This window comes from Candoia aspera, chromosome 3 (genome assembly GCF_035149785.1).
Source record: "Candoia aspera isolate rCanAsp1 chromosome 3, rCanAsp1.hap2, whole genome shotgun sequence".
NCBI lineage: Eukaryota > Metazoa > Chordata > Lepidosauria > Squamata > Boidae > Candoia > Candoia aspera.
Window position 1 is genome coordinate 8,098,497 of NC_086155.1, and position 23,331 is coordinate 8,121,827.

The 23,331-nt window shown below is 43.1% G+C and overlaps 1 protein-coding gene across 1 annotated transcript; it reads right to left on the bottom strand.

Moving 5' to 3' along the window:
• SLCO4A1 (solute carrier organic anion transporter family member 4A1) lies at nt 1–22,729 on the bottom strand. Its single transcript, XM_063296961.1, has 11 exons — nt 21,869–22,729; nt 20,183–20,273; nt 18,639–18,760; nt 14,727–14,838; nt 9,224–9,378; nt 7,295–7,490; nt 6,121–6,286; nt 5,216–5,388; nt 3,812–3,876; nt 1,819–1,967; nt 1–446 (listed from the first exon to the last, which is right to left on the bottom strand). The coding sequence occupies exons 1-11, from the start codon at nt 22,680–22,682 to the stop codon at nt 297–299; spliced, it is 2,193 nt and encodes a 730-aa protein (XP_063153031.1). The 5' UTR covers nt 22,683–22,729; the 3' UTR covers nt 1–296.
• Between the last annotated feature and the right edge of the window lie 602 nt (nt 22,730–23,331).

The window sequence follows — 23,331 nt, forward strand, 5'->3', positions numbered from 1 at the left end:
AAGTCCATGGCATCCCATCTCAGAATAGCAGCACAGATCCATAAAAAAATGAAATCAGTCTCTTCACGATCCTTGCAACTGCTGCCCCTTCTTTTCATGATGGAAAGAATAGTACCCAAGTTTTGCTGTGTGCTTTTGCTTCTCATAACAAAAATCTCAATTATGCTAGATCTTCATGAAATTATTTTTCCTGCAAAAGGGGAAAACAAGCAAAACCTGCAGGAAGAGATGGGTACACGTTCTTCTGGAACAGTTGCTTGGCGATGGTATGAAAGTTATTTGTGGTTGCCAAAGGGCTATACGTGGTCTGGAGACGGATGTGAACATCTGCTCTCCTGGGGATCACAGGTGCCATTTTCAGAGACAGCAGAGCTTCCAGGGAGGGATTCGGGTGAAGGGGGCTTGTAGAGCATGCAGGCTAGCAGGAAGAAACATGACCCCATCACCTGCAAGACACCAAGACTTGGGTTTTGAATCTTTCAGCAACAACATCATTTCTATTTGTCCCCATTTTCTCAGAATACAAGAAAATAAAAGATAATCTGGACTGTAATTGATTAGCTTCTTGGATGGACCAAGCAAGTCCAAAACAATACAGGTAGTCCTCAACTTACAACCACAATTGGGACTGGAACTTTGGCTGCTAAGCGATGCGGTCGTTAAGTGAGGCGTCACATGACCATACCCGATTTTAGCACCTTTTTGCCATGGTCGTTAAGTGAATGACATGGATGTTAAGTGAATCCAGCTTCCCCCATTGGTTTTGCTTGTTGGAATCCAGCTGGGAAGGTCGCAAATGGTGATCATGTGATCCTGGGGTGCTGCAACCATCATAAATACATGCCAGTTGCCAAGCGCCCGAATTTTGATTGCCTGACTGCAGGGACACTGCAACAGTTGTGAAGTGCAAGGACTAGTCATAAGTCACTTTTTTCAGTGCCGTCGTGACTTCAAATGGCCACTAAACAAATGGTCATAAGTTGAGGACTACCTATAGCATGATGCCTCCCCCGGTTTCAGAATATAATAGTACCCATTGTTGGTTCCTCCTAAATCCTGCTCTAGCACAGACTAATGTCATTAATATTTGCATGGGATGCAGGTTATGTTAGATATCATGATGTCATTGCAGAGGTGCATCATTTGCATGACAAGCATGGTCCTTTTGACGTCACTGTGCTTCTACCCGATCTCTATGTTCCCCAGACAATTTGGTCTCTAGCTTCTATAAACCATCTGGAATAATTTGTTCATGAAAGACAAAATGTAAGTCATGTAAATCAAGAAAGAAAGAGGTAGGGTAGAGGAGTTTTGTATCAGGATCTCCTTCCAGTGAAGCTCCATATGCAAACTTTATTTACACACAGAAAAGTAGTATAACAATGAGAAGCCCAGGTTAGGTTATGTATTTGCCTATGCAGAAATACTGTATATCTCAATTCAGGGATGTGAGTTCCATCCACAGTGTGAATTGGTACATTTCAGTTGGATTTTGGGAAACTGGATAGAAGGTAGGGCTAACTGCCCCCCCTGCCCCCAAATAGCATTAGCTTATGGAAACTGACTGTGACTGTTCTCAAAAAGCTGAGCAGGGTCAGACCTGGTTAGAATGTGGACGGGACCACAAGAATATCCCAGGGTTACAGACTAGACTGAGAGGTTGGAAAAACATCCTGGAAGACAGTGGCAAACTATTTCCCTATTTTTGCAAAGAAAGCTACTTGGAAGTCTTCAAGAAATTACCTGGAGTTGAGCTCAACTCGAGGAAGATTTTATTTAATGTTAATTAAGGGGAGATGGGGTGGAATCTGGAATTACCTTGAATAACAGACCAGCAATCAGGGTATATCGACTCATGGCAGAGTTCTGGTAGACATAACAAGATCCTTGTTCACCACACTGGTTCTGCCACAGGAGACATGACTTGTCTATCATTGACCCAAAAGCAATGGGGCCTGGGATGCTACCTATAGAAAGACAGAAATGAGAGGTATCATATATCTCATATAGGTAAAGGTAAAGGTTTCCCTTGACATTAAGTCTAGTCGTGTCCGACTCTAGGGGGCGGTGCTCATCTCCGTTTCAAAGCCGAAGAGCCGGCGTTTGTCCGAAGACACTTCCTCCGTGGTCATGTAGCCGGCATGACTGAACGAAACGCCGTTACCTGCCCGCCGAAGCGGTGCCTATTAATTGACTCACATTGGCATGTTTTCGAACTGCTAGGTTGGCAGGAGCTGGGACTAGCCACGGGAGCTCACCCCGTCACGCGGATTCGAACCGCCGACCTTCCGATCGGCAAGCTCAGCAGCTCAGCGGTTTAACCCGCAGCGCCACCGCGTCCCTTATATCTCATATGCTTCATGTCTTATCCAAATAGTTTTGGAATAGCTGAAATGTTTGATTCCATGGAATCTGGTGTACAATCCTCTTGTATCTGTTGAAACTGGATTTGTTTTGAAAGTCTCAACTGGCCAACTTCATATGTAAAATATTACTCTGAAAGAACAGGCAGTAAGACAGTATTCACTTAGAACATTTCATGACCTTTTTCAAAAAATACCAGTTCCAAGATCAACGTTATATATGTTCACAAGACAACTCCCTTAATAACAGCAAAAGTGGTCATCCTTCACGGAAGGCACATGTCTTGCTCAATGTCTACAGCACACTTGGAAATGCCAAAATTTCAGAATGCAGCAGTGTAGAGCATCCTAATTAAATCTCTGGAGATCTCCTTAGTCTCCTTTTTCAGAAAACTGACTGTGTCCCTATGTTTAAATGAGCACAGCTGTAATGCATCTCATGCTGCTATTGCATGCCCACCACTGTTTACTGGAAAGCCAGTCCCTTGAAAGTTTTGCAAGATTGAATCCAAAAGAATATGTACAGTATCAGAAATTGGCAGGATTCAGTGAGACTTTCCTGAAATCTGATGACGCTCTGGAGTAACTATGGAACTTTGGACATGTTTTGGACACATTTTGGAGTTATAGAATCATCTATCTATCTATCTATCTATCTATCTATCTATCTATCTATCTATCTATCTATCTATCTATCAATACCTTGATTCAAATATGAGATGTGAATATGATTCAACTGCATCTCCAAATTCAAATGATTTTCTTCAATTGTATCATAAAGCCACCTGAATCAATGGATCAGATACGTTCAAACAGCTTCAGATGACTTGGTTGCTTTTGTGCATGCCCTGAAATGGCTTTTTCTGAAGGGATCTGGAAAACCAAGTCAAACCTGACAACTTGACTTGAACTTCCAAACTGAACCAATGAGTTGACAAAATGAGTTGGGTTGATATATTGAATCAGCTTGGATCCCTTTATCAGATCAATGATTTGAACTAGAGTCTGTATGATTTCCAAAGTCCTTGTAAGTCCTGAGCATTATCAGTTCAGATCCTTTTTGTTTTATGCCAAACAAAAGCAGTGTTGATCCTTTCCTGAACAACACCTGCATCTGCCAACAGTCTTTAGCAGGTTGGGTTGGATCTCAGTGTGATGAACTCCTGGCAGTGTGGACTGCTGCCATCCTATAATTCTATCTCTTGAAATGTAAAAAGGGATCATCCAAAGCCTGTTTCAGCTAATGGTGGTTTCTTGCCCTCTTGCTACACTGGATTAAAGATGTTCTAGCCTCTACATGCCAGTTAATCATTAAACCATTTTTTTTCATGGTCTAAGCATTGCAGTACATTTCTGGAAACAAAGTTAGATGAATTTGACACTGGGGAGGAACTACACCAAAACACAAAACAAGAAGTGGGCTGTCAAATCTTGGCTGGATACTATACCTAGAGTTCTCACAACAATCCACTGGATTCCTAGTGCAAATGATCGCTGCCTGTCGGAAACACACCTAGGGCACATAAAACAAACATTTAAAAACAAGGGCAAGGAGGATTAGCTACAGAGTGATTCCAACACAACAGTTCTGCATTCCCCCCCATGCCATTAAGTGTGGGAGTGAATTAACCACACATAGATGAGTAGAACATGCTAGACAAAGCATGGGGACCCACAGGAGAGGGGGCAAGCAGAGGAAATGACAAAATACGTGTTCCAATGCAAACCCCACACTTACGTACTTGTGCATGCAAGCAAGAAAGGCTGGAGTCTGTATTAAGACATAATTATGCAGGTTTCATCCTTTAGAAGTCATTGCAGTTGGGAATGGATGCCTATGAAACTAGATTAATGGATGAGTCGTTCTGGTTTAGTTTGCTGCGGGAACTCAGTTACCCACAGTTACTGTTTTAGTACATCATGTGAACAAGGCCATCATGTTAAGCCAAAATTAAGTTTATTCATTTCAGCATAACCTGTTATGGAACACTTTCTAAGCCAGATTTCAGGTTAAGCATATCATTAAACACAATGGTGTATCCACAGGCATGGGACTGGTTCACACTCTTTGATTCATTAGAGGAAAAAAAGGTTAGTTGGTTAGATCGGTTGATCTGACTGTGACTCAGCATGTTGTAGGAACTTAGGCAATCATTTTAGCAGGTTGTGTGAACAACCAGGCCATCACATTAAACCATCACATGATTTATATACTATATGTAAATACAGCCATTTCTGTTTTGGTCACACCAACTTAGGATTTAGGGTATAGTGTGAACCCAGCTCTGGTCCTGTAGCCAATGCTGATCTGGGATACAGGTAGTCCTCGACTTGCAACCATTCGTTTAACGACAGTCCGAAATTACGACGGCCTCAGAATGGGTGCTTCACGGCCTGTAAAGCGGTTCCGGGTGTCGCAAAATGTCACACACACACCACAGTCACATGATTGCATTTTGGGTGCTTGGCAACCGGCTCACATTTATGACCAGTTGCAGCATCACATGGTCACGTTTTACAATGTTTTTTGCTGTTTTCTGGCAAAAAACATCCATTGGGGAAGCTGTATTCGCTTAACGGCCAGGGTGATTCACTTAATGACCCGCGATTTGCTTATCTCGTAAAACTGGTTGTAAAATTGGGTCCAGTCATGTGGTGACTCAACTTAGGACCGCAATGACTTACGATGGAAATTCCGGTCCCAATTGTGGCCATAAGTTGAGGACTACTTATTAACTAATTGGCCTGCAGACTTAATTTCAGAAAAAGGGAGGGATGCTGTAGTTTAGATGGTCCGAAAACTCTTTTTTTGGACCAGCTTTGAGAAAATAATCCACTTTCCTGTAGCTTACCGCAGTGTAGCTGTCAAAGCAGGAATACTACTTAGGAACGTGAAGAGAATGATCACAAACATGAAAACCAGGAGAAGAGTCCTTCTTTCACATGAAGACATACACTTCCCTGCTGTAGCCAAGCCAGGGACAGGAGTAGTGGGTCCAAGAACGCAGCTGCACTCACGATAAGCCTTGTGGAACAAGAATAGTAGTTTAGAACAGCCACTCCCCGCTGTAACACAATGGTGTCTGTCTATTTCATTTCTTTGACCAATGTTGCTCAGGGGAAACAGACCACAGCTGAGTGGTACAGCACACACTTTGCCTGCAAACGTTCCTAAATTCAGCCCACAGCATCTGGTGTGTACATGTAGCCAATATAAACTTGAAGGTGGCCCTCCGTAATGGGTGGGATAAATTCAAAAGCCCTCCAAGAGTGACCTCTCTTTTAAGACGCTGGTTTTGTCTGGAAGGCGTGAGTGTGTGGGGAAAGAGAGAGGGCCAAAAGAGAAAGAAAAGGAATGATCCCACCCACTTTCGGCTCTGGTCCTACTTAATACTGGCATGTGGAACCCAACTGATTGTTCCACAAGTATGTGGCCCTCAAGAGAGAAGAGCTTCTTCATTCACGCTCAGAAGATCCCATTCATTTTAGGGCAATTTTCAATGAGAATTGCACACCCCACAAAATCACCTCTGTATCCTTTCTGTGTGTATCCTGCATACACAAAACATGCTCAATTCACAGCATTCATGATTAGGAATCTAAGCAAAAATGGTCTTTCCATCCATCCGTCCTTCCACACAAAAAGACAGAGTCAACCTCAACCCTTTGGCCGTACATCCGATGTGTACATGTAGTCACAGGGTTTGGGCATGAGAAGGGCTGAGAGAACAAGTGGAGACAGACATTCCACACACACCTTTCCCCCATTATCATGATTCATTGATGCTTTCCTGCATCCAGCATGGCAGGGTGAGTAATAAGTTATGCCGTCGCTTCCACACACAGGATTGTAGGTCTCGCGCAGGCAGTGGCACTCCATGTTGCAGGGGTCAGACAGGTTGAGGTTACCTTGCAGTAGGATGCTAAACAAAGCATATAATTGGTCAGCATATATTCTTCCTAGTGTCATCAGCTTGTACTCTTGAAAACAACAGTGCAAGGCAAGAAGATTTACCCAGCTAAGGGTTATTGATACATCTCAGTAGTCATTAGATGCTAGTTTGAGACCAGCAAGAAGTGGCATCCACGTCTGCCATGAATGTGTAGCATTCTTGGGCACCTATCAGTGCCACAGATCCCAACTTTAATACCTGTCCTGCCCCCTCCCTGTACATTTTTTTGTGTGTGTGATCAGAAGTCAGCATCAGCCAATGCCCGTGTACTTCCAGCAATGGCTCAGAGGTAACAACTCCCTTGGAAGACTATAAAGAAACTCCAAATACTGCAATATTTGTGGATCACTTATTAAAAAATTTAATGTCTGATTTTGATCTTCTTTGGCTCAATTGATCATTATTGGCTCCCACTTTCTGCATGGCTCAGGAGATAGACCGATGGATAAATGGATAGGAAGATACAGTAGATGACAGACAGATAACATATACAGTAGATGACACAGAAAGAGAAAGAGTAGAAGATAGATGATGGATGGATGGATGGATGGATAGATGAATAACATAAATAGATGGACATAGATACAGTAACAGGGCAGATGATAGATGTACAGAAGATGGTAGATAGAGAGATACTGTAGATGGATGGATGGATCAATGGATGGATTGATGATATAGATAACATGGATATGCGGACATAGATACAGTAGATAGGGCAGATGATAGAAAGATGATAGATAGATAGACAGACAGAGAGACAGACAGACTATAGATGGATGGATGGATGATAGATATAGATAACACAGATAGATGGGCAGCGATACAGTAGATAGGGCAGATGATTGATAGAATGATAGATGATAGGTAGATAGATAGATAGATAGATCTTATTGGTATTGACTTAGTGATATTATTCTTTTGTTTTGCCTTCTTCATGAGTAGCCTCCTTTGCAAAGAGATTGTTCTTCTACTACTTACCTTCCATCATGCATCTGAGTTACTCCAGCCATGGGCATATTGGGACAATCAATAAAAAAGATAAAAATTGCCAGCAGACTTGACATGGTACACAAGAAACAAAACTTGATGATCCCTGAGCAGCGCAGCTTGAATTTGTTCACAATGAAACCTCCGAGGAAAGTGCCTCCACCTCCTGCCGGAACCACAAGATAGCCTTCCAAAGGAGAGGAACAGGTGTGTTATTTTCAAATCTATTGGTTTATTATTTAAATAATACTTAACTTCATTTAAAATCTGCCTTTGGGGAAGTGGATCTCCTCTATTATTTCCATGATCCAAAAGTTTGAGGTAGTTGGGCTGAGAGAGAGTGACTGGTCCGAAATCACCTAGTGTGTTTCATGCTTAAATGGAGACTTTAACTTGGGTCTCCCCAGTCCAAGTCCAATACACTTTAACCACTACACTGCACTATTTCTCCTACTACGGTTATACCCTCAAGCCATCATATTAACCTGGTGTTTATTAGGATCCCAGTCAAAATACAGGGATGGTTAAGAATTGCAAAGAATTGCAGACTACTCTATGTTTTTTTTCCCCTGAAAAATTGAAGTCTACTTTGACTTGTGCTCAACTGCTGGTAACTTTGTGGTTGCATCCCTGTAGGATTTTTTGGCAACAAGACGGAAACAATTTGACATTGCTTTCTTATGGGATCCCCCCCTCCTTTTTTTTCAAAAAAAATCTAGCCTACAGCCTTGGGGTATCCTGATGATTCGCCATCTAAATGCCATTCAAGGTTGACCCTGCCAAATCATTTGAGAACTGCCAAGGTTGACTAGGTGCCACCTGCAACACTTTCCTAAAACAATTGCTTGCTTGAGATCAGAATTCAGAACATCGATACAGAATTCTGGTTTTGTTGGTTTGGCTTTTCTTTGAGAGCAATTAGACATTTCTTATAGTTTCTTGCAGAAGGTCTCCTTCAACAAGTTTTGCTGATTACCCAAGTATTCCTCAGAGGTGCTGGTTATTTGAAGGACCGGCTGTCTCTGGTTGTTTATTGCATCAGGTGAGATTGGGCAGAGTAGGCATGCTTTGGGTCCCATCAATTAAGCAGTGTCATCATCTAGGGGGACCCAGAAAGCACGACTTGTCATAGCATCTGTCCTCTGGAATGCTATCTCCCCAGAGATCTGTATGGTTCCCATGGTGATGATGTTACAAAAGTCTTTGAAGACCTGGCTGGTCTCCTAGGCTTTGGGACAGGGTGATGGTTGACGTCCTGAAGATGCCTTGGATTGAGCCAAATGGAGACAGATATGCCAACAAGTGGACCCTGCCACAGCACAGGAAAAATGCTAAGAAGAAGATGGTTGACGTCCTGTTGGATGTTTGTTGTTGTTTAGCTAGGTGAGTGACTGAGTGAGTGAGTGATGAACATGGGCAGTTGATCCTGTTAGTGTAACTGGCTCACATGTGATACACAGAACTCATGGTCTAATCCTTTGTGAAGTTATTGTTCTTCAAAAATCAATCCATCCTTATGCCCCGATTCAGAAACTGTTCACTTCTTTCATTTGAACTATGCATTACTTGGTGCGACAATACTTACAACATTCGGAAGCAAATATTTTGGGGTTAAAAAATGCTGAGTAAACACATGATTTAAGAAGTTTCAGCAGGTGGCAGCATCTGGCCAGTTTTGTGTGGGCTCAGAAGCTAAGCCGAGTTGAACCTGGTTACTGTTTGGAGGGAACCAGGACATTAAGACTCTATATTAGACTGGGAAATTGAAAGAGCTTATTAGAAGAAAACAATGGCAAATCAGTTCTACTGAATATTATTGCCTAGAAAACTATATGGATATGGCCATGAAGCCAGCAGAAGCTGAGCTCAACTAATGGGGACTAAACCACATAAAGCTTCATTTAATGACATTTTTCTTACCAAACAAAGTTGCTGCTTCAGAGGCACTTAAACTAAATTGGGATTCAAGAAATTTGGGGCCAAATGTCGACATCCCAGCAATAAGGGTAGCTTCTGTAGCTCCAGCTAAGCAAAGGAAGATGAAAGTTGGATTCTTCAGCAGCAGCCAAAGTGATCTTTAAGATCCAAAAACAGAAGGGAACAAATGATTCAGTGTATTTCCTGCTTTCCACCTCAGGTGTTCAAGCATTAATAAGGTGATTCCCACATTTATTTTATTGCATCTTTTTAGCAAAGCTTCCTGGAGAATTATAATCCCACATCCCCCATGGCATGTTATCTCAATTTCTTGTAATTAAAGAAATATAATTATTATCTCTTAAAAGTCATTGTCTCTCTCTCTCTTGGTATCCTGACCATGTGCCAGCACACTGCATGTATCTCCTAGTTGGTGGTATGCAGGCAACAGTAGATTAGAGGTTGCATAGAGTAGCATAAGCATCCTTGCAGTAAAATTAGACTTTGGTTGCACTTCTGGCATATTGGTCAAAATGTGCAAAAAAGGACCGATGCTGTTCTTAAATTTAGCAGGAATGTATGTAGGACAGGTATGGCTAAACATAGTAACCTAGTAAAGGTCTTCAATTTGGTTGACCTTGTCAAGCTGTGGAATGTACTTAGAAAATTGGGAATCCCATATACAGGTCAGGAAGTCATAGTGTGGACTGGTGAAACAGACTGGCTCCAGGTTGGCAAAGGAGTAAGGCAAGGCTGTATACTCTCCCCTTATTCAACCTATATGCCAAATATATATTAAGGGAGGCTGGATGAGTGTGGTTTTAAAACTGGAGGAAGAAACATCAGTAACTTGTGTTATGCTGAAGACACGGCTCTAATAGCCAAAAATACAATGGATCTGCAAGCTCTAGTAATAAAAGTCAAGGAGCACGGTGAAAAAAATGGGACTAAAATTAAATATATATTAAATATATAAAATTAAATGTAAAGAAGACCAGACTAATGACAACAGGTACAATAACCAGCCTTAGAATTGGCACTGAAGTTATCGAAGTGGTGGGGAGCTTCTGCCTTTTAGGATCAGCCATCAACAGAAAAGGAACAAGCAATCAAGAGATACGCCACCAACTAACACTTGGTAGAGCTGCCATGAAGGCCTTGGAAAAGATATTCAAATGCTGTGATGTGTCCATACCTACAAAGATCAGAATTGGGCAAGTCATGGTATTCCCTATGGCACTCTATGGAAGCAAAAGCTGGACTTTGAGGAGGGTGGAAAGAAAGAGTACTGAGGTTTTGAACTTTGGTGTTGGAGAAGACTCCTGAGAATACCATGGACAGCCAAGAAAACAAGTAGATCATCAATCCATTTTCAACTCAGAATTCTCACTTGGCACAAATGACCAGGCTCAAATTATCCTATTTTGGACACATTATGTTAAAACCCAGCTTTCTGGAGAAGGTTCTGATACTAGGAAAAGTGGAAGGGAAAAGAAGAAGAAGGAGAGGACAACCAGCAGCAAGGTGGATGGAGTATGGTGAATGAACTTTCCAACTTTAATAAAAGGAAGAAGAAAATCTTAGGTAACTATGGTTAGTTGGACATCAATATCTAGAAGAGTATTGGAAAAAAGAATGAAACAGAATCCAGACAACGTATGACAGATTTTCCTGACTTTCTCCAGATATGATAGAATCACAAACCTAGAGTTACCAAACTAGCTGAGAATCCTAGAAATTGCAATTCCAAAATATATATGATTGCCAGATTGGAAAGCACTGATTGGAGGCAAGAATGAATCCTGAAAGGGATGGGTGGCAAATGAAATTCCAGAAGATCTGGCATCTGGGAAGTGCCTCTTTTAGGACACAGTTCCATCTGTGATGCTTTCTCCTAGCTAGAGAAAACTCTCAAGGAGGCAAAATGTCCCCAATTACTTGTCTATCTTTTGGAAAATAAGATCAGTTGGATTTGTCCAACAGAGCTGAACCTCTTGCTTACACAACTTAAGGGACAGTCTCTGCACACTTCAACACCTTCAGCAATGGGAAGAAGTGCACACATCCAGCCTAATGGGTGTATTTGCTTGACATAGTGACCCGCAAAGCAACAACTGTATTTTAGCCTTGTGTGTTGTGCTAATCTAGCTCTTGTGCTCAGTTTACAGGACAGTGTATTACTTTGGGATAAAGACACTTCCCATGACCTCTTCTTCTTCTTGCACATTTTGATGGAAACCAAATCAACATGCAGTATGTGGACTGAAGCATTATCTTCTGCATATCCTGATACAGCTCCCCAATTAAAAAAAAATCCCTAGCTATTAAAAAAATGCTCTCCCAAAAGGCCTTTATTATTCAAGTGTGAGGGGAAAAAACACATTACTGGGGGCAGGGGAAAATTCTTGCTAAAAAAAAAATCTATTAGAGACAATTATTTGTAAACTAACTCCCTTGTGATATTCTTTAACAGCTGTTGAACCATGTTCCCTCCCACAATGCCTTCCCAGAAGTGAGAGTGACCTAGGAATGCACCAGTTGGTAAGGTCTATATTTCTAGACAGTTAAATCTGGTGAGAACTAATCTTGTTCCAAAATGCAATTTGTGATACTTTCTTCTGCTTTATTTAATGTTTTTTTTTTCTGTCCACTGCCCAGAAATTAGAAAGAGAAGGGAAATAATCAGAGAATGTATGCCACACAGTAGTTCTTTCTAGCTGAATAGTCAAGGTTATCAGAAAAGGGAGGATTTTAACCATTAGTAGCAAAACTCAGTGGTTGAGTTCACACCAGGCTAAACTAAGCCTAGATTGTGACTCAGTGTATATAGGCATTGAAGCATCCCCTTCAGAAAAATCTTTTGGTCTGACAATTTTTGGTACCTACTTTCTGAATAAACATCTAAAGAATTTGCCAACTCAGGCACAAGAGGGGTTGGGAAATGTTTTCATTTAAAAAATTTTTGGAGTTAAGCATCATTTGAAAAGATACAGGTTCCCTATCTATTTTACTGTTAAGATCTTAGATTAACAATGGCTGATGAATGCTTGCGTTTCCCCCCCCCCCACTGGCTATTATCTCCAAGGATGTGTCAAGAGTCCAAAGAGAAATACAGATTTGCTTTGCGAAGGTGGGCTTACAATAGATTTAACCTCATGATTTCCAACAGTTTAACTCTAGCATTAACAAAATCACAAATCACTCTCCCTCCTCCAGATCCTATGAGTCTGAGCTCAGTTCAGATTTGTGGAGTACCCTATTTGTCAAGCATACTGTTTGTTCTCTGTCTTATATGAGCAGCAGCTAAGGAAGATGTACAATGAAGATATAGCTCTGAACCATTTCACTGTGTTTTGAATGCAGCACAACAGTGTCTGAAATGAAGGGTGCATTTGTTTGGATCTTCTCTTTAAAAGACAATCCAACACTGTCTTCCTTTTGGTAGCAGACTCACGAAAGGAATAAAACAGCAAATTAGACTAGGTTAAAATGACTTCAGGACTCAGCAGGTTGTAAGAACCCAGCCACTGGCTATGCTTACACAACTTGTTACTCAAACCACTTTTGGGGTTTCTAGAAGAGACTGAATGATACCGAATGAGTCGCGTTCACTCATCCAAATAAGCTACTGCACAACAACTGTTCATGGTTAAAACTAGCCAACGTCAGCACATTGTATTCCAGCTACCCCTAGTTTGTAAGTGACCTGGCTAAGCATTTTACAGCCCAGCAAGCCTGTATGAATCAAGTCACCAAGCTAAGCCTTGCGGTCTATTGGGTTATTCTGGGGACACAATATGTTATAATAGCAGTTGCATTGTGTTAATGCAAGCCATGGAGAGAGCTGGCTTATGAGATCGCCAAGGGTCGGATACGACTGAATGGATAATTCAATTTGATTGCATTGTGTTAGCTTGGATTTCCTGTACTGCATGAACACAGTTCTCTGGCTCATGAATACTTATTTATTTATTTATTTATTTATTTTTCCATCCCGCCTTTATTATTTTTATAAATAACTCAAGGAGGCGAACATACCTAATGCTCCTTCCTCCTCCTATTTTTCCCACAACAACATCCCTGTGAGGTGAGTTGGGCTGAGAGAGAGGGACTGGCCCAAAGTCACCCAGCCGGCTTTCAGGCCTAAGGCGGGACTAGAACTCTCATACCACGCCTGATTGGCTCTTGGGCTGAGAGAGAGGGACTGGCCCAAGGTCACCCAGCCGGCTTTCAGGCCTAAGGCGGGACTAGAACTCTCATACCACGCCTGATTGGCTCTTGGGCTGAGAGAGAGGGACTGGCCCAAGGTCACCCAGCCGGCTTTCAGGCCTAAGGCGGGACTAGAACTCTCATACCACGCCTGATTGGCTCTTGGGCTGAGAGAGAGGGACTGGCCCAAGGTCACCCAGCCGGCTTTCAGGCCTAAGGCGGGACTAGAACTCTCATACCACGCCTGATTGGCTCTTGGGCTGAGAGAGAGGGACTGGCCCAAAGTCACCCAGCCGGCTTTCAGGCCTAAGGCGGGACTAGAACTCTCATACCACGCCTGATTGGCTCTTGGGCTGAGAGAGAGGGACTGGCCCAAGGTCACCCAGCCGGCTTTCAGGCCTAAGGCGGGACTAGAACTCTCATACCACACCTGATTGGCTCTTGGGCTGAGAGAGAGGGACTGGCCCAAGGTCACCCAGCTGGCTTTCAGGCCTAAGGTGGGACTAGAACTCTCATACCACGCCTGATTGGCTCTTGGGCTGAGAGAGAGGGACTGGCCCAAAGTCACCCAGCCGGCTTTCAGGCCTAAGGCGGGACTAGAACTCTCATACCACGCCTGATTGGCTCTTGGGCTGAGAGAGAGGGACTGGCCCAAGGTCACCCAGCCGGCTTTCAGGCCTAAGGCGGGACTAGAACTCTCATACCACGCCTGATTGGCTCTTGGGCTGAGAGAGAGGGACTGGCCCAAAGTCACCCAGCCGGCTTTCAGGCCTAAGGCGGGACTAGAACTCTCATACCACGCCTGATTGGCTCTTGGGCTGAGAGAGAGGGACTGGCCCAAGGTCACCCAGCCGGCTTTCAGGCCTAAGGCGGGACTAGAACTCTCATACCACACCTGATTGGCTCTTGGGCTGAGAGAGAGGGACTGGCCCAAGGTCACCCAGCTGGCTTTCAGGCCTAAGGTGGGACTAGAACTCTCATACCACGCCTGATTGGCTCTTGGGCTGAGAGAGAGGGACTGGCCCGAGGTCACCCAGCCGGCTTTCATGCCTAAGGTGAGACTAGAATTCACAGTCTCCTGGTTTCTAGCCCAGCGCCTTAACCACTAGACCAAACTGGCTATTTTTATTTATATATTTATATTTATGTATAATATTAATATAAATATATATATATATAGCATATATAAAATACATGCAGTTAAAGTAACAAAGACAGTGTTGGGGTAATTTTCCCCATGCCCCAAAGACAAATTCAGTACAAGTTTCTATGAATAATTAGAAAGGGAAGTTCTCACTGTGGCAGATCTTTCACCGTCTTTCCAAAATCAGGATCTGAAGCTGTCTTATGGCTGCCATCTTTCAACTGATGGGTTTCTGAAACTCGCATGACTATGTAACGCTGAGATCCTGCGAAAGCAAGGGTTCCCACAAGACCATTAATCTGTGCCTACCAGCTGGCTCACCGGAACATACGGATGCTCACATCAACAGGTGTCCTGAAGTTCCCACTACGCCTTCCCCAAATTTGAGGAACCCCATGCCAGCACCACTGCATTGTCTGGTTGCAGGGTGTGGCTTTTGTGCCTTTAACAGGAGTACGGTACAAACAGGAAAACTGACACATCCATAGCCATAACTCTTGATTATTTGGAGTAATTTCTTGACAGTAAGAGCTGTTAAGCAGTGGAAGAATCTGTGCATAACAGTGGTGGGTGCCTCCTTGCTGGAGATTTTCAAATGCTCATTTCTTTAGCATTTGGCACGGCAGCAAGAAAGAGATGCCCTAAATTCAGCAGTGGAGAAAACTTCAGTGAAGTGCTCACAGCGGAGTATCCTTATTTATTTATGAGGCAGCCAGGAAATGTGTGGGAACGTGCTGCCTTTCAGTGAGCTGTCTTCTCTCCAGCGAGTTGCAGCCTCGTAGCTTCCCGAGCTTCAATTAAGTCCCACAGGAAGACGTTACAGGACTTTTTAGATTGGTAAGGGCAAAAATTCCCAAGTGATGTGAAGCTCTGTCAAAGAGAACAGCACTAGCAGAAGCTACCCTCCATCACCTTCAGTCATAAAACCAACACCCAAAATGATCAAGAGAAACGTGAATGAAATGTAAATGAACAAAATGTGAAACTGTGATTCTCAAGAGCCCTGAGATCAAAGTAGAAAAGAAGCCTCTTTGGAGGGGAAGGACACTTTTAAGAAATTACCAGGTCAATTTCAACATTCACCTCCACATTCTAGCCTGGGTTTGGGTTGGAAATGGAATTTGGACCATATGAATATCCAGGAGTGGGTACAAAAACAGAAGAAGTTTGCTGCTTGGATCCTGTTAGATGACAGGTGCTTGAAGCAAGTTGACTCTGTTGGATCATATGGAATGGGCAGACACTACAGGCAGAGAAGGAAGGAAGGAAGGAAGGAAGGAAGGAAGGCAGGCAGGCGAGAAAGAAAGAAGAGAAAGAAAGAAGAAAGAGAGAGAGAGAAAGAAAGAGAAAGAAAGAAAGAAAGGGAAAGAAAGAAAGAAAGAAAGAAAGAAAGAAAGAAAGAACGAAAGAAGAAGGAAGAAATAAGATAGAGGCAGGCAGGCAGGCAGGAGAGAAAGAAAGAAGAAAGAGAGAGAGAGAAAGAAGGAAAGAAAGAAAGAAGAAGGAAGAAATAAGAGGGAGGAAGGAAGGCAGGCAGGCAGGCTGGCAGGCTGGCAGGAAGGCAGGAGAGAAAGAAAGAAGAGAAAGAAAGAAGAGAGAGAGAGAAAGAAGGAAAGAAAGAAGAAGGAAGAAATAAGAGAGGCAGGAGGGAGGGAGGGAGGGAGGGAGGGAGGGAGGAAATAAATGGCAGTAGCTATGTAAAGTATTCCAAGTGGTACTTTGGGATATAGAAGGTCAGTGTTTGGGTTGTTTTTACAGTTGAATTGCTTCGAACCTTCCAGGAATTATCTGTGTGTATGTGAATGGGTTGGGGTAGAAAGTGGAAACAAGTCTTAATCAGTTCATTCAAAGCATTCGTATTAAGAAGACTGAAAAGGCACACCTGGAGGTGTGGGTGGGAGAAACAGCTACTACAGGATAGAGATAATTTGCATGGTCTCCTTCACATCCCGGGGTAAGCAAATCTGCACACAATGGGGCAGATCCATGAGCCTGAATGAGGCTCCAGTAATAACAAGATTTTTACCAACTTCAGACTAAGGAAGACATCCTGTTCTGTACATTGAGAACATTTTTTAAAATCTATTCCAACATACAGGCTCTAATCGGAGACAGCAAATTTTTGAGGCTTTCCCCTTATTGTAAAATAAATATTTTAGGCTACTGGGGCCTGTGATGAAGTCACTGGGAAGCAAAATCAAAATATTTTGTACTTGGGGAGGCAGGAGTGAAATGTACTTAAGCATTAAGTGTTGCAGGAGAACACTTTCATTCCTTATTTTAGCAAAAGTCAGGCTTTTACCAAAAATCAACTTTGGCAGGTTGGTCCTTGTGTAACAAAGAGGAGTATGAATGTAGATATTGCATATTCCTGGGTTTTGCACACCCACCCAGTTTCAGGAAAATTCAAAGTCTCTGATCAGGCAGAGAATCCCCGTGCATGGAATTTATACCTTTTATCCATCTATTCAAAGCCTTCTATATGTCCTACCTATGTTTCCTAAAAGATCTTAAAGAGGCTTCACAGTAATTACATAGGTTCAGCCACAAAGGCTAGATCAGTATTTGAAAGTTAGCAAGGTTCACCAACAGCCAAAACCCACCACGTTTTGTGTCGTTTTGTCTCAGCAGGTTGTGGGTGCTGAGCTATTGCACCTTGCAAAATTTGATTTATAGCTTAGCATGCTGAGTAAATGAAACTCACCACTGGTGATTTATTCAGCAAATCATGGCTATAATTAGGACTATTTAATGCAACCTGTACACTCAGCCATGGTCTACGTTGCATTCTAATGCACAGAAGTTAGCAAAGTGGGCTATATACCAACTCTGGGCACTAGAACATTTGATAGGCTGACCATCTGTAAATTCTTCCATATGTAGATTGGGTTCCTGGAAACACAAGCTATCTTACAACAAAATTGTCTCTCTACAGCAGTCCAGCTTACTATTACCTTTCCCAACCATGACATCTGAGAATTTTTCAACTGGAGAGGCCAGGAATAAAGTTCCAGTCCTTGGTGTGCAAAAGCTATAGTCCCTTGTAGTGGTTTTTTCTTAATGTTCTACTCAATTTTGGAGGAAAAGTTGAATAATTTTATGCTTGCAATATTGACATCCTAAAATGCTATTGACAGATTTTTTACTTTTTTCTTCTTCTTTTCAATACTTCAAGCTTTCCAAATAATAGAAAGTTCATAATGTTTATTTGTACTGCATAAATATTCTTGCACTGAAATCTGCATTGAAATAATACAGTGCATCAAGATTTATAACACTGCAATTAAAAAAGGGTGGGGGGAAAGTTATAGTGCCTTGTAGCCTTGATGGGAAGGCAACCAAGGGGACCTAAAGGAATTTGGTTGGGATTCAGTTCACATGATGTGGTGGATTTCAGTGGTGCTGCTGGTTCTCAGGAAGGAGGGAGCGCATTCCAAGGAGGTGGAGGAGATAAGCGGAGGCCCAGTCCGGGAGGCAATGGTGGGAAGACTAAGAGGTTCAGGATTGCCCCTCCCTAGAGCCTTCCGAGGTTATCTCCCCTTTGGTTAGGTAGAGTAGCTTTAGTCTGGCAAGATTCTGTCTATACGGTGTGAACAAATAAAGAACTGAAATTTGGCTGGACTGATTCTTTGTCGTTCTTGGGCTGGGCCTGACAGTAAGTTTCATTCTTTAGTTTAAGAACAGTGTTAGTGCATATATACAGGCCTACCCATGAAAAGAATATAATAATTTGGTAACTTCTGGCCTAACTTTGAGCCTGAATGTGCAGGGGTTTCCCCAGGCCTGGAAAATATTTCAAGGGTTCCTCCAGGGCCAAAAGGTTGAGAAAAGGCACATTCCAAGGAGGTGGAGGAGATAAGCGGAGGCCCAGTCCGGGAGGCAATGGTGGGAAGACTAAGAGGTTCAGGATAGCCCCGCCCTAGAGCCTTCCCAGGTTACCTCCCCTTCGGCTAGGTAGAGTAGCTTCAGTCTGGCAAGATTCTGTCTGTACGGTGTGAGCAAATAGAGAACTGGAGTTTGAATGGACTGACTCTTCATCGTTCTTGGGCTGGGCCGGACACGTACCTGGGAGACGATGAGGGTACCCCAAAATGGGAACCGAAATTAAGAGGGAGCCGGCCCCAGCACCCAGGAATCCAATCCACCAAGCTCCAACCCATAGGGAATTATCTGGTGTAAGATCAATTCTGTGAATAAAACCAAAGAGAAAAGCCATAAATCAAATGGGCCTCTCTGGCTTTGATAATATACTGTCAAAGCTAATTCACACATGCATGAAATATAGTGGGTTTTTTTCTTCAGAGATATATTAGTTCCCCAATTGCTTGGGAGAAATGTTTAAGTGGGGCGTCCTTTTACAATGGTTATAAACTGGGCACCAGGAAAAAAAAAATCAAAGTTGTACTTTGCTTTAGTGGGCCTAAAGGAAAATGACAACGACAACCCCAAAGCACAAAAACCAAATGAAAGAGAGTCTCAGAGTAACTTTCCCCAGCCTGACCCTTTCAGGTTTGTTGGGCCTGCATTTAAACAACCTGAGACAGAAGCAACAATAATATTAATTATAACCACAGTTCCAAGTATAAGCGAAAAAGAAAACTATCTCTGTAAAAATCTATTTTGCAGACTGACATCTAGGAGTAAACGGAGCATGTTAAAGATCCCCTTGCTAGATCTTAAGCCAGGGTTCCTCAACCTTGGTGACTCTAAGCTGTGTGGATTTCAACTCCCAGAATTCTGGGAGTTGAAGTCCGCACAGCTTAGAGTCACCAAGGTTGAGGAACCCTGCCTTAAGCAAATCATCAGGTAGGAAGAACAGATGAGGTCTCTAAATGGCATTGGATGGCAGCTCAGGTCCTGCAATGCTTTGTAGGGAAGCCAGAGTGAGCAAAAGGAAGAGAAAAGTGAAGTGAAAAATGACATGCAAGAAAAATTCCTACGGCTGGCTGGGGAACTTTAAGCTCAGGGAATAATGAATCAATAAATGTCGTTCTGGATAACACTGCATGAAACCATCTGGCCAACTGAGTCCTACTAACTTGTGAATCCGCTCAAGAATTGAATGGATAGATTTAGATCTCTTGTAACACTCTGCTGACTCACATCACCGTAGAATCCCTTTATTATTTTCTAAATCAAACCTTGCCCAGTGTTACCATAGTTACCATTACAGTTCAAATGGTGCTCCTTGTCTTTTTAAACCAAAATATCTGCCCAGTGACCTGCAAACTTAATAACAGGGCTATGATTTCTCATGGCAACAATAATATGTAGGAAGCAAGCCAGATGTGGACATCCCTGAAGCACTACAGGTTTTCCCTTCAGTATTAACTTTTAACTAAAGAACTGAGCATGGAATTTTAGTAACTTGAAGGTGCTCTACGTTGGGGGTGAGCGAGTTGCCGAAAACTGCAATTCCATATGCTTGAACTTGCACAGCATCTGGACATCCAGATTTACACCAAAACATCTTACCTAAAATGCCCCTCTCTGAAAATTTGGACCTTTACTGAAGCTACTTCCCTGTTGGTACTGGCTTCGGGTCCACCTGATCTAAGCACAGCAAGAAAGAGGGACAGAAGGAAAGAGAAATGGGGCCACAAACTTACTGTTTCCCAATTTCAGTGTAGATATTTAGAAAGATGCCTCCAACCAAATAGCCAGCTGCAGGGCCCAATATGGCAGCAGTGTAGAAAACAGCTGGAAAGAGAAAGGCACAACAGTGATATTGCCCCATGTTCAACACTGAAGCTTTGGGGGCTAAAATCTTGCTCAGGCTAAAATTTGGGCAAAGAAGGCCACTATGACCTTCTCCAAGTTTCATTCCATCATAAAGTTGGAAGGTATCCTACTGGTCATCTAGTCCCACCCCCTGCTCAATGTAAGGGTTGGGCTAGATGACCCAGAGGGTCCATTCCAACATGTAGCCATCAGCTGGAAAACCTCCAGCAAGGGTATTCCTCCTTTGTTCTATGAGGACTGTTTCACTGATTAACCAGCAGGAAATTCATCTTAGTCAGAACTGCTTTTTCATTTCAACCTGTTGGTCTTGACCCTGCCCGTGGTTTCAGCAAACAGACCTGCACCCATTTACATGTGACCGCCTGTTGGACTGCTGTAGTTATGTCTCCCTCTTCTCTTTTATAAGCTAAAGGTGCTGAGCTGTTACTCCAAGCATGGTCCAACTATTGCAGATTACAAGGACGCTACTACCTTGCATGAACTGGATGCAATGCTTCCTTTAACAATGCTCATGTTCAGCTGTTGGACCACTAGGATGCCTAGATCTTTCTCACAGGCACAGCTCCAAGCCAGACCTTTCCAATCATATGCACTTAGTTCTTAGTATCCAGATGTAGGACCTTCCAACTTGTCACCATCAGCCTAATCCTCTTGGATTTGGCCCCATGTTCAAAGCAATTCAATGTCATTTTGAATGCTGATTTTTAGCCCATCTCTTGGCTTGGTGTCATCTGCAAATTTAATTTAATCAATAACCGTTGTTTTGGAGGGAGGGATGGGTAAAAGCTGAAAAGTCCAGCTCTACTCTTTCTAGTGAGGGCATCTAGTTACATCAACCCTGACCCACAATTCATTAAAAAGTGACGCAAACAACCGTGTCCTTCGAAACAAAAAGAAGAAAGTTGCTCACTTCCAAACTATGGACACCATCAAATAAAGGGCTGTTCTTAGTCTTTGTGGATACCCAAACAGGGGCTTGTACTGAAAATGATTTATTGCAAGGTTCCTTAGACATCTTAGACTGAGTTCTGAAACACAAGTCTAAGGTAGGACTCCTGCTAATCCAAAGGAAAGGAAGTGGGGGGATGTAGAATTGATGAGTTGAGCCCTTTACATTCCACCTTAATTTGGGATAAGGACCTTCCTTTAGTTAAGCTTCAGAGGCACACATCCTTATTGATCAACAACGCTCTTTCATCTCTTCTGCCCTGCTCACAGTGCCCGGCTCATAGCTCACTGCCCGGCTCATAGTTCAACTGGTGAAAGCTCATTATTTTGAACTGGCCACCAGTGACATCTGCAGCAAACTGTGATGATACCAAAAAGTTAACAGGTGTGGGGAGTGGAAAATGAGGCAACGATGCCCACAATCTCATTATCTAGCCTACGGACATCCACAGGAGGACAAGAGGGAGTGATGTTGTGCGCATCATCATGCATATGCTACCACTGCAAACTTGTGTCCTGATATCTGACATGGGAAAGTAAGTCGCAGAATTTGTTGGATGACATCATCATGACTATTTCATCATGTAGTAGACCGCAGGACTTACCAATATACACAGGAGAATAGTTGGACTTCACATTGTCATCCAGATAGGTCACCCCAAGGGTGTAAAGTGGCGTGGCCCCAATCCCATGCAGAAACTGACCGAGCATGAAGGCAAACCGATAATTAGAGAGGGTGGAGACACTTTCAGAGCACCGCCCACTGTGGTTGGAGGAACACGTGCCAATCTCCTCTGAAAAATGGACTTCGTACTGGTTGGTGGTGAAGTGGGGCAATGCAAAGGTGATGGACCCAATCCCCATGATCAAAACTCCCCACCCAAGCCACCGGGGTTTGTGCCCGTTGCCCCCAAAGTAACTGACAAATGTCAAACACACGCAGGCGGCGATGTCGTAGGAACTGGCAATCAGGCCGCTTTCGTAGCTCTGAAGATCAAATCGCCGCTCAATCGACGTGATGACAGTGTTGATGAAGCCATTCACAGTCATGCCTTGCAGGAAGGAAGCCACGCAGAGGAAGAACAAAACCCCTTTGGGCGTATTGAAAAACTGTAAACAACTTGGGGTGAAACCTCCCCATCCACATATGAGAACCTCCCCCTCAGTGGAGATGTATTGAATGCCGCTGTTGAACCCGTTACCATTTTCGGATCTTGCCTCACAAAGAGGCTTCATGCAGGAATCTGATGGGCTGTTTGTGTTGGAATAGAACTTCCCATTGCTCAAAGGAGTGGTGCAGGATTCCTGGGGACTGGGAGTATCTGAAGGAGGGCTGCTGTCTGCTGGCTTGGATGTGCTAGAAAAAATAAGTTTATGGGCACAGTGGAAGCCATTTTCTCCCACCAGCTTGTGAGACATTTCCACCAAAGAGGGGCCAACCGCTGTTCTCAGCTCTCTCGCTCTCTCTTTTTCTCCTTCTCCTTCTCTCTTTAAAGTCCTTTCCCAGGCTAGCTTGGATCCTTGGTATTGAAGGTTGAAGTCCTGGTTTTCAGAAGAAGAGACTTTGTGGGAAGTAGATCAATTAAAAAGTGGGCAAAGGAGAGATCCTGAAACACTTCCTTCTGGAAAAGAACATAAGAGAAATCAGCAGATTATCTTATGTATTTTATTTGCTTTCTAAAAATAGCAGTTATAAGGAGATGTCACAACAGAGGAATGTGTTGGGGATTCCACTGCTTCCTCTGAAACTGAGCCAGTTGGGGTTGATCAATATTCTTATGGGAGTGTTTTTGAGGACCTTATATAAGTCACCTTGTATATCGTGATGGAAGCTGGAAAGGATATACAGGAAAGATGTACATCAGATTTGGTAGAACCCAAGTCACTGCATAAACTTCAGGGTAAACACTGCTTTCAAATACCTTTCTTACTAATCAGAACTGACCATGATCCAGGTTCATATGATCTACTCAGCCTTCAGAACAAGGATATTCTCACGGGTTGACTCCTTGAACTTTGGAGTCCAAGCAAAATCCTTTCATCAGTGTGCATATCTAATATAAATGGG